An 11558-nucleotide genomic window follows, 5' to 3' on the forward strand; every position below is an offset into this window, starting at 1 on the left:
CAGAGCCGTTTAAGGAGATACGGCTCTGGTAGTTAGTAAACCTACAGGAAAGACTTAGTTTAAATAGTAATACTTAACATTGAATTTATGTAGTCTTTAGGTTCTTTTATTGTTTTATGTAGAAATATACTAGTCACAAGAATTCTAGATCGAATGAGTTTTAACACCTTTTTATATATTAGAATTAATCTTTTCTAATACTTAACTATATAAACCTCTTTTATGTTTATTGGAATTCTGATAGTTTATTGATTTTAAATGGAATTATTTAGAGAATGTATCATTTTGGGATACTGTGATTTTCATACAATACCGTGATTGTTGCTATACACTGTACGTTCTAGTCATTTTGTTATTGTACATTCTAAGCCATATTAGTAGGCAGTTACACCCAGATAAGAGAATATCAGTAAAGACCAGCAAAATCACTGTATGTATTCATTCAGAATAAAACCATCCTCCCTTTTTCTTAAATATGTCCATCCTAAATCCACTGATTCATAGGTGCAACACATAGCCAGTGTACATCCTCTACAGGTTCTCATTCCTATCCAGAACGTGAACAACAGACCACATGTGTATTGTCATCCAGTCTCAATTATACAAGAATATCTTTTTAAACGCAATGTGGTGTTTTAAACAGGAAAACTCTGATTCCTAATCAACAATCTATTCATGAAATGACAAAAGTTTAATTAGATTTTTTAAACAAAATAGTCACAATGTAAAAAAATTCACACCACCATTACATTAAGAAATGCCCCTTGTTTGCACTGAAGATGTCGCCATTAATCAGAAAGGATCTTAACCAGTTTACACCCCCCCCCCCCAATATAAAGGCAGGTTGAGTGAGTAATTGTTTTTCTCGTTTGCAATGATTGTTGGGTTTCACCTCAGAAACTGATGATGTGATGCACCCAATTTTAGATGCCTTAAGACGTTCAAAACGGACGTGTTAACAGGGCATTTTCTGTCGTCTTAAGACGTATAAATATGACATATTACTGCGAATGCTGACCTAGAAGTATTGGTTCGTACGAGTTCCATAAAACTGGCCTGGCCAGTGTTGTAAACCATTGACTCCATTACATTTATTTTGATTACTTTGCAGTTGGTAGAGGAAACTAACGGTGAATTTGGGAGTATTTTTACATTGTGTCATTATTAAAGGATGTTACTAACACTTTGTTCTGATGTCCAGTACACTGAAAGTATGCCTCTGTACAATTAACTCAGGTTACACTTGAACAGGTTATAAACTACTTCATACCTTTGTGTTGAATCAGAAGTTGCACACACGTGACCTGTGCCAAGAAGCAGGTTTAATGCGAGATTTCAGAGTAAAACTCTAAACTGGGCTTTTAATATCAATCCGTGTTCCAGATTTAACGTGGCTGTTATACTTTTGGGGTGCTCTGAAAAATAATCACCATGTATAATGTCAAATATAAAGTATGTGTTCTGTAGTAAACACACCAAAACACTAATATGAACTGAAACTACAGAGCAACAGTTAAGTGTCAAAGTTCTTTCTTCCCCTTGTAAGAAGCAGTAGTCTCATCACAACTCAAGGTCCACTGACTGGCTGTTTCTGGAGCTTTCAATCAGATCCTGAACAGCTGATGTACCATATTGGCCTGAATATAAGACAATATTTCATTCTTGAAATTATGATTGAAAAGAGGGGTTGTTATATATTCAGGCCAATATGGTATTTGGAGTCATTATTCCGCTGAGGACAACTATGAAATGCTGTTGAAAGCACCGGAAAGGGCTAGTAAATGGACCATGAGTTAACTCACATTTCTTGTTTTTGATGATTTCTGCTCCTCTGTCCACACATAAAAAGCTAAACACATGCAACATCCACTTGACTTCCAGGCAGACAGTGAGGCTAAATGGTTAGCCATCTTTATTATGAAACAAATATTGGGACCAGATCAAACAGCTGTTACATGGTGGTTTTTGGGCCACTCCAGTCCCTTTCCATGTCCTGACACATCCCCAGACAGCCAGCCCTCTCCCAGCTGCCTTCAAGGTGCTTGTTTCTAGGACCACCTCCAGGAGCTGAGCTTCATTCCAGGTGAGTGCATCCTTCTCCAGCTTCTCCTTCCCCCCTCCTGACAATTTAGGTCCCTTTCAGCTGGGCAGCTGACAGTAGATCTGCCGCTGGAATATGTCTCAGTGTGGTAAAGGGCTCTGTGTCTAATATGATAGGTGGTTATACTGCGGTGCCCAATTGTGGTAGAAGAGACGTGCATAGAAGATTGAAATTAACCAAACATTCTTCCGACTTTGCCATTTTTTGTGCCAATCAAAATGCTTAAAAGTGGCGACAGAAAACAATTCTTAATAATAGTCACTTGTCATGCAGAAAACAGTTTTAACACTGTGGACTGAAACTGAGTACAACTGATCTGTGTTGAAAACTCATCAAAGTGCATCTAAGAAACTATGAGCATAGCGCTGTTTAATTTGCCTAAAAAAGGGCCTGCTGATGAAAACTATTTGGAATGTTTAGAAACCAATTCTTTTTACTATCACTGGAGAACCTTCAGTAGCATTTTCAACAATAACAATTCAATTCATATATGGCCTGCCATTGTCTCTGCTCAGTGGGTTACAAACTGTTGGGAAGATGTGCGAGAGATGTTCCACAGAGTACAGTGCAAGTCTAGAAGCAGTGGAGGTCAGTAAGGGAAACTTTTCAGTCTGCACACACCTCCAGGTTCTAGCTTCGCTCCTTTTTCTCAGGTATGTTTGTTTAACTTAAAAGACTACTGGTGGGGCAAAAGAAAGAGAGTAATCTGCCAGTTTCCCTGCTCTGCAAAAAATACTTCAGAAAAACCATGTCTAAGTGATATCTATTTAACACAATTATTTATATAGAGGAAAAGCCAACAGAAAATTAACACATTACTCTGAGTATTTCCATCCAATGCTTCATCTGAACATCATGTTTCCTTAACTTTGCATTTTCCATTTTTTACTTTAAGAAAAGAGTAGAAAGTTAGTAATGGTCTGGAGATTTAAGGTCAAGGAGGAGGAAGAGGAAGGGGAGGAAGCTGTCTGATCCACAGAAAGTCCCGGATAGGGAGGGAGGCTGAGGCTGCCGCTGCCTGGCTTCAGTTGGGCGGCTCCTGGGCTGCAAGGAGGACCGGTGTGGGGGAGAAAGAGGGAGTAGAGTGAGTGAGGAAGGTGGTGAGGTATGGGGGAGAGCGAGGAGGAAGATCGGTATTTGGTCGGGCAGGTGAGATAGGAGAGAGGTGGAGAAAGAGACAGAGAGAGGGCTACACGCTTGTCAGGTCATCAGTCCATTGGCCGCTTTTCGCCGTGTTTCTTTGTAAACTCTTCAGCATTCTTCAAGAATTTTTTACGGTCCTTTGAGTATTCTTCAGCTAGGTCTGCCCTCAGGGGATGTTCCGGCTGGGGGTCATTCACCAGCGCAATGAGGGACTGAATTACTGCAAAACACAACACACACAGCCAGAGAAATATAGTTAGATATGAACGATACTTTTCCTGACTTTTCCAAGACTGCGTGGTGTGTGCAAAGCTGACAGTCACATGACAGAGAAAGTTAATTAAATATGAGCTGTGTGGTTTGTTCCTCCATCAGCCATCTCTGCTACTGTTATTATGAACCTCATCACAGTTTATCTGTCAGATTTCAGTTAAACACTAAGATCTATCAACCTAGAGACACACTAATACTGACCACCAGCTGCTGACACAGATCTAAGCAGAAACACTGGATCTATCAGCTTACAGTAAGAGTTAGGGTTATGTCCATCAAATTAGTGCTTAGCTTCCTTCAGTGGGCTATTGCAAAGGTTCCCAACTCCTGCGCCTCAGAAAGGTTATAGAACATTAGCTACAATATGTTTTGGCAAAAAAGGGTTAGAACTATAATATAACTGTATAGGCCATTACAGATTATTGTGCAGTTATGACACTGAACTTGTTGCAGTCTGTTGTTTTCCTACTTAAATTAAAGTCGGTCATCAGTAGGTTGAGTGCCACAAAGTGGACTGTCAGATTTCATCCTGACTCTCTCCACAAAGTATCAGTGTCATATCTGCACTTTGAAGACACCATGACTGACTTGAACTTCCTGGAAAACTGTCACCTCCTTAGGAACTGGTGAATCTTTAATGGTGACTTTCTGCAGAAGTGAGTTATGGCTTTACACATTTAACACATTCTACTCATATGCTAAGTTTGGCTTGTTGAATGGAAAAATTGGCTTCACTCCACAAAGTAAGGTATTGAAAATATTTTGTTTAGGTTTTGGCACTTGTGTCACTTGAACTTTCATTGAACAATTTCAACCAACTAACAATTATTTCCATTATTGATAGTCATAGTCTGTTGATTATTTTCATGACTAATCAATTAGTTGTTTGGTCCAAAAAAAAGTCAGAAAATGGTAAAAAATGTTGATCAATGTTTCCCAAAGCCCAAGATGACATCCTTAAATGTCTTGTTTTGTCCACAACCCAAAGATATTCAGTTTAGCGTCATAGAGGACTAAAGAAAGCAGAAAGTATTCACATTTAAGAGGCTGGAATCTTAGAGGCTGGACGTTTTTCTTATAAAATGACTCAAAACAATTAATCGATGGTGAAAATAGTTGGCAATTAATTTAATAGCGGGCAACTAATCGATTAATTGTTGCAGCTCTATTATGTAGCATCAGCTCAACCACAGAGGCCCTCTGTCACACTAACACACCTACCTTGGTCAGTTTTGGTGGCAGGCTTCCAGTTCTCTGCACTGATCACAGGCAAGCACACCTGGCCCTTCTCATCAATGTTGGGGTGATAGATCTTTGTCTTGAATGTGATCTTGGGAGGCTTGAAAGGGTACTCGGTGGGGAAAATGATTTCGATCCTGAACGCACCTTTGTCATAAGGGGGGTTGTCCTGGAAGTGAGTGAATGAGGTTAGTAAAGGAAAGTGTTGGCCTACTTGTGTCAGAGATGTGTCATACATATGTCAAACAAGGAACAGCAGCTTACAGGAACAATGAGCCCTTGCCATGACAATAGGTTTGATTCCTCAACTTGAATGTTTCTGAAGTTTTTCATTCCAGACCTGCGAATCTCTTCAAGTTCCTGAGAGAACAAGACAATAGTATGTATTACAGAAATGGAAAAAAAAAACAATATCTGCAACATTGCATAAGAATAATACTTCAGTACAATTATAAGTGCTGCTATTTTACAGGGTTATTTCCATTTAGAATTCTGGGGAAATATTCTACTTTTCACTCCACTCTATTAGGTTGGGTATTGAGAATCAGTTCTGAATTGGAACCAGTTCAAAGTGTATGTCTGCAGATTTATTGAGAAACATGCTTTCTTGCTTTTCTATTTCACTTATTGATGGTTCAACCATACCTTACTAACTAGGGTGATGGGTCAACAGTAGTAGCTGCATTCAGAAATTGGGCATTCCAAATGGGGAGAAAATGAGGGCAAATTATGCAAAAATAAATGTGGCTGAACTTTCACAAAATATGTTGTCACTCACAGCACATAGCTGTTTATGGCAGCCTACATCTGCAAAAACTGTCCCCACAAATCAGAGCCACATTCAGTGAGAATTTAGATACGCAGAATTATTGGATCTAATTAATTTATCTATATGTTGTAGTTAGTTACTTTTTGTAGTAAATATACACTGTAGTTATACACATACACAGAATACGTTCATAGCATATGATGAATTCTAGAGGTGGGTGAAATATTATAGTGTATTGACTTTCAGTGGAATTAGATTGTGATAATATGATCATGTTATTGTCATGTGTAGTCACCTTCCTTGCTAACAGTCAGGTTAGTATTTTGAAGTATGGTGGAGGGCGTAAGGAGAGGGACATAAGGAATTACAGACTATATATTTCCCAACATTCTGGCATACTGCTCTGATTAGGCTAATCACTGTCTGCTGAGCAGAGTCTGACAGATCCTGTTGGCATCTCATCTTTTGTGATTAATTCAGTTACTGAGTGACCATCTAAACAATGGCCTCATTTTGCTCTCTGAGACAGTGTTGTTAACCAAAGGCAATACTTTACTCCGGCCTAAGTCTTTTTTTTCCCCCAGAAAGAATTCCTTATTTTGCCCTGCCAACTAGCTTTGAAAGCTAGTTAATGTTTTGTGTGTTGTTAGGTTCAAACACGATTCACTAGTACATCCCACTGACTTGTCTGGAAAACAGCACATCCTGGGTTTTGATCATAGCAGCAATAACACAACAATAACAGCCACCTTGATACACACTTGAAGTATATAAATATGTTTATGGTTTGAAGTCTCAAAACTGTATACTGATGTCACATGTTGCCACTTTTCCTTGAAGAAAAAAAAGTCAGGAGAAATATTACTGCTTGTGGTTCTTCAAAATCCTGTACATTTTCTATCATGGAACTATTTAATAAATAACTTTTTATGGTCTAACAGAACTGGCACTCTCTGAATGGCAGCTTGTGATAGTAGTATACTAGTTCAAACACCGAAAATTAGCTAACATTCTTGTAAGATAGGTTTTGTATACTTGTTAGTGTTGGTACTTCAGTTTTTGAACTGCTATAAAACTTTACGGTGTGCAGTCAATTCAACTCTTTCATGGACAGATTCAAGTAGAGCCATACAAGCCAGCTCCACATTCTTTAGATCTTCTTAGTTTTGCTTTGGTCTTGTTGATGCTTACCACAAATACAACGGTTGAACCACTCTAAACTCACAAATTCACTCACAAGGGACTGTAACATCCATTCAATTATTTCTTTCAATCTGGAAAATGAAGAAATGGATCACAACTTGATTTTTCCATTTTTTGTAGAAAAGTAAAATGACTATGTTCCTGTTCTCATCTTCACTTTGAAATAAAGAAGAAAATCAAATTTAAAAAACAAATAATTTTGTGTATTTTTGCATTTTCCCATAGCCATGGCTGAGAAGCACACACAGCAAAAAGAGAAAAACTATCACACATTTACATGATTTATGAGGGGAAGATACTAACTTTCACTATCAGGTTCACCAGTGATGATATATTAGACGATAGATTTTAGCCGATGTTATGAACATAAAGGCATAATAGACTCATCAGATATAGATCGCAGTTGCATTGTAATTATACTGAATCAACAACAGATGATCTGAGGTAGTACTAGCTTTGATGCTGAAAAACTTACACATCATACATTATCATGTTTGGAGGGGAGTGAGAGTTTTTCTTTGTTTTCCTTGTATGTAGCCTGTGTGTGTGATGTCTGTATATGAAATCCAGTGACATTGGTTCTGTATTCACTAGCATTATTGGCTTATTCCCAAAAGACTTCCTTCCTAAAAATAACACCCCATGTTGCTACATGTTACATTGTGTGGTTTACATCACTTCTTGTGCGGATCTGTTTGTGATCATATTGCTGCCTATTTGACCTCTCCACTACTGATTAAAATGAGGATGAGCAGCAGGCCTAAGCTCCATCATATACAGCCACGGGGCTTGGGAGGTAGAGCATGCCATCCATTAATCGCAGTGTTTCAGGGTTTTCCCTGGATTTTTTTGAGACAAGGGTAGCTTTTGTCTCAGGGTGGTGGACCCCCTAGTTATGGACAGCGGGCTCCTCTGAACCGTGGCTGCGGGGACGTTGTGCTTGTGTGGTCATGCTTGACGCTCAAACCTGCAATTATCATTATTAGTCATATTTCTATCATAGTTATTATTGTTGTTATTATGCTTCTCGGTGTCTCCCTCTCCTCTCTCCCCCTCCATCTTTCTCTCTCAACCCAACCCTTCAAGGCAGATGGCCGCCCACCTAGAGCCCGGTTCTGCTTGAGGTTTCTTCCCATTAAAAGGGGAATTTTTCCTTACCGCTGTCGCCAAGTGTTTGCTCATGTGGGAATTGTTGGGTCTCTGTAAATTAAAGAGTACAGTCTAGACCTGTTATACATGAAAAGTGCCCTGAGATACCTTCTGTTATGATTTGGCGTTATATAAATAAACACTGAATTGAATTGAATATTATAGCAGTTTAATGAGGTGGCTGCTTGTCTGGTACGCTTGATTGTACTGTAACTGTGGTAACTAGGCAGAGACATAAACAATATTTCACATAGGAGGCTATATTGAAGAAAGAAATAAAACTTGCTGCCATTGGTGTTTAACTGTGAGTGAATAAACGGCTTTGCATAAAAGCGCTAAATAAATGCAGCCACTAGCTGCTGCGGATTTGTTGATGAAGGACTCAGCATGTGACAGATTCACCAAAAGTTGAGAGGCTATGTTTCATGGAAAGACATTCAGAGTGGGTCATTGAGCTCTTTCATATTGACTCATGCATTAATGCTTACAGGTGTTAAATTACTACTGAAGCTGCTTTGACGACTGTGGCCACTAGGTGTCACTGTAGAATGTGAGTAAGTAAAATGAAAGAAGCAGGGAAACAGAGCGTACTATCTCATAGGGCTGGGCGATATGACCAAAATTGCATATCCCAATATAGGTCATTTCATATCCCGATAACAATACCTATCCTGATATAGCACATCTTAATTCAATGAATGAATAGTTGGTCTGTACATACCCACCCCCCAAGCCCCACACCCCCATTGTCTATCCATCCTTTACACAGATTAAATTCAACTACTCTTCATTGCTCAACTCGAGTACTTCACCTGGTTCACTGTCACCTGTGTGTTCAGCACATACAGGGAGGGCTCAGCCCTGCCTGCAGTGAACCACTGAGAGCAGAGCAGAGTAGCATGACCATAAATGACAGCAAAACACTGCAGAGACTCACACTGAGCTGAAATTAAATGAGTTCACATAAATTTGGTAAATAACAAATAAAAACAGTCTCTACTGTGTTTTTCTATCATTTATGGTTGCTGTCTCACTGCTTCTCTCCTTCTCTGTGCGGGTGGGGCTGAGCCCTCTGTGTGTGTGTAGCGCAGCAGAGGAGAGACCGACAGCGATGGAGAGTTGGAGACAACTGAACTTGATATGTTACTGTGCAATAAATATAATAAAGTGTAATAAAAGCTTTGCGAGTAAAAAGTCAAGAAGAGTTATTTATCAATGTAAGCCATGCAAAAGATGGACTACAAATGTGTGATTTGCATCCCAACATCATATACAATAGAGCACAATATGTAACGATAGATGTTTTTCTATCATCAAATGATATATATCATATCACACAGCCCTACAATCTCATGAAAAATAAGAATGTACATTTAGCAATAATGTGGACAAATCGACATTGTTGCGTATACAGGAAAACTGTATAAAGCCCTATGCTTAAAAACACATTGGTAGGGACAAGAAACGATTTCACCCCTGAGTTTTGTTTAAATCAACCTTGAAAAACTGCTTTTTGCAAATAAAAATACTATTTCTGTTGAGTCTAATAATATACTTAGGTTTGATAACACAGGCCATAGGCACTCTGTCATCACTGGTGAACCTGACAGCAAAGGTTATTTATAATAGGCCTGTCATAATTATGTTATTGATTTATATGGTAACGTAATTATCGACATTATCATGTCCATATATCGACTTATCGTACAATATATGGACATGACCTTGATCATTTTAGCTGACCTTGATATTGCCCACTGTGTTTGTATGCATGTTTGTTTACATAAGAATATCACAAATATTTTAGCCAACATGATGCCAGAATAAACAGCGTAACTCATTGTATGTGGTCTATCTATTTGAGGCAAATAATGTGTCTGCCTGTTCCAGCAGGTTGTTTCAAGAAGGTTTCAGCATTTGGATAAATTGACAATCGATGCACACGTCCACCGCTCATATGGCATTAACCAAAAACAACTGTCCTAGCCTGTGATGACAAGTTGGTGTTTTTAATGGAAGCGTGGCACTCTCACTCCGTCTGACCCCCCCCCATGTTTACATGTGATGTCAGAGGTGACAGCCGTGTGCAGGCAATCCAGACTAACCTGCAAGGTTAGTCTGGATTGCAAGTTTTTTTTCCTATTGCAATTCCTATGTCTGATTATTCTTAAGAAGTCAAAGTTAATTTCTCTTTGAAAGGGTGTACTTGCATTATTATACTATTGCATTATCATATCAATGGCATAAAATGGTCAAAAATGACAATAATATTGTTTATCGCCATTTCAATAATGTATATATTCAATATATCGTGCAACAAAAGTAGTTATTGAGACAGACTTGACAGCAAATTTTAAGAGCATCAACCTTCCCTCAAAATTTTACTTCACACAGTACAAAACAAAATAAGAAACCAGAAATAAGGCTTATTTTTTGGTTATGCTTTCAGTTTATTTCCATCTCAAAACGAAAGCAGGAAAACACGCAGTGATTTTCCATTAATGTTGCTCACGAAAAATCTACAATGATAAAAAAAAAAAAAAAAAGAATTCGTTTTCATGTTTCCAGATTGAATGAATAATTACATGAACGCATGATCCACAGATCTAACAGTCTGAGTGACCTGTGCGGTGATTTGGAGCAGGAGGTTGAAGAGAAGCTAACGTTAATCACATGCAAACAGACGCTGAGCCCGAGCGTTACGTGCTATCAACACTTTGCAAAACGACACATGGCTGACAATAAGAAATTTACATTCTGTTGCGTTCACATAACAGCTATGAAAAAACGTTAGATGTGGATTTACACCAAGTTTATCCCCACCCATCCCCTAATGGCGAACTCCAAAACCTGACTTGAGTTTAGCCGACGCTATCTTGCTAACGTTAGCTAGGCGCAGCTAAGCTGTGAGGCTAGCAGGTTAACTGCTTAGCAGACGCCTTGTGCTCTGGAAACTCACTGACGGGCTAATGTTGGACACATTTAAATCACTCCGTCGGTCATACAACCACAGCTGCCCGAAAGCCAGTGTGGGCTTGTAAACGACAGATCAGTTTACTGGCGGTGCTCGGCAGGCGGACTCTCGGCTCTCGGGCCTAGTTTACCGGCTGTCTGCTGCCAGTAACTGCTTGGCTGCTCGGCCAACAGTGACCTCTCGGTTTTATAAGGTTTACAGCTTAAAACAGGCACTAAGTGTTTCTTCGTCGTCACACAACAACATCATCTTATATGAGTTTAGACGAAGACTGAACGCCTCTCTACACATTACAGGTGAAATGAAAATAAGGGAATCGGGAGATTTACCTTGGCCAGCCTCCTGCTCGCCGCCATCTTGAAACTACTGTGACTGTTCCCAGAATACACAGCGCGGGGAATAAGGGTCTGGGGGCTGGGCCCACCGGATCAGCCGGAGAACCAGATCTGTTCCACCGAAATTTCCGTGAAATCCCCGAATTTTGTCCTTACGATATGGGTCATAGAAAAGTATCCGACCATGAGAAAACCTGAACGTTAAAACTAAGCTGTTTTGGGAGGATTTTTGCCTTTACTGGATAGTGGGCAGCGAGGAGGCAGACAGGAAGCAGAGAGATAGAGAGATGAGTACGACACGAAACACGGGTTCAGGGCTGGAACTGAACCAGGGGCGTTCCAAAACTACGCTCTTTCATGACCGCAGGCTAG

The 11558-nt window shown here is 39.5% G+C and overlaps 1 protein-coding gene across 1 annotated transcript; it reads right to left on the bottom strand.

Moving 5' to 3' along the window:
* Window positions 1–1884: 1884 nt before the first annotated feature.
* Window positions 1885–11301, bottom strand: ube2l3b (ubiquitin-conjugating enzyme E2L 3b). The gene is made up of 4 exons (XM_042422199.1): window positions 11181–11301; window positions 5021–5116; window positions 4739–4925; window positions 1885–3464 (listed from the first exon to the last, which is right to left on the bottom strand). Exons 1-4 carry the CDS (start codon window positions 11205–11207, stop codon window positions 3310–3312), a joined length of 465 nt encoding a protein of 154 aa, XP_042278133.1. The 5' UTR covers window positions 11208–11301; the 3' UTR covers window positions 1885–3309.
* Window positions 11302–11558: the final 257 nt, after the last annotated feature.

This window comes from Thunnus maccoyii, chromosome 9, assembly GCF_910596095.1.
Source record: "Thunnus maccoyii chromosome 9, fThuMac1.1, whole genome shotgun sequence".
Lineage (NCBI taxonomy): Eukaryota > Metazoa > Chordata > Actinopteri > Scombriformes > Scombridae > Thunnus > Thunnus maccoyii.

What these genes read in the sequence shown, in the direction of transcription:
- ube2l3b (XM_042422199.1), bottom strand. Translation starts at nt 11,207, where the DNA reads ATGGCGGCGAGCAGGAGGCTGGCCAAG. An exon ending in CGAGCAGGAGGCTGGCCAAG is followed by an intron (nt 5,117 to 11,180) that starts GTAAATCTCCCG and finishes TTGTTCTCTCAG; the next exon opens with GAACTTGAAGAGATTCGCAG. An exon ending in TGCCACCAAAACTGACCAAG is followed by an intron (nt 3,465 to 4,738) that starts GTAGGTGTGTTA and finishes TGTGTTTTGCAG; the next exon opens with TAATTCAGTCCCTCATTGCG.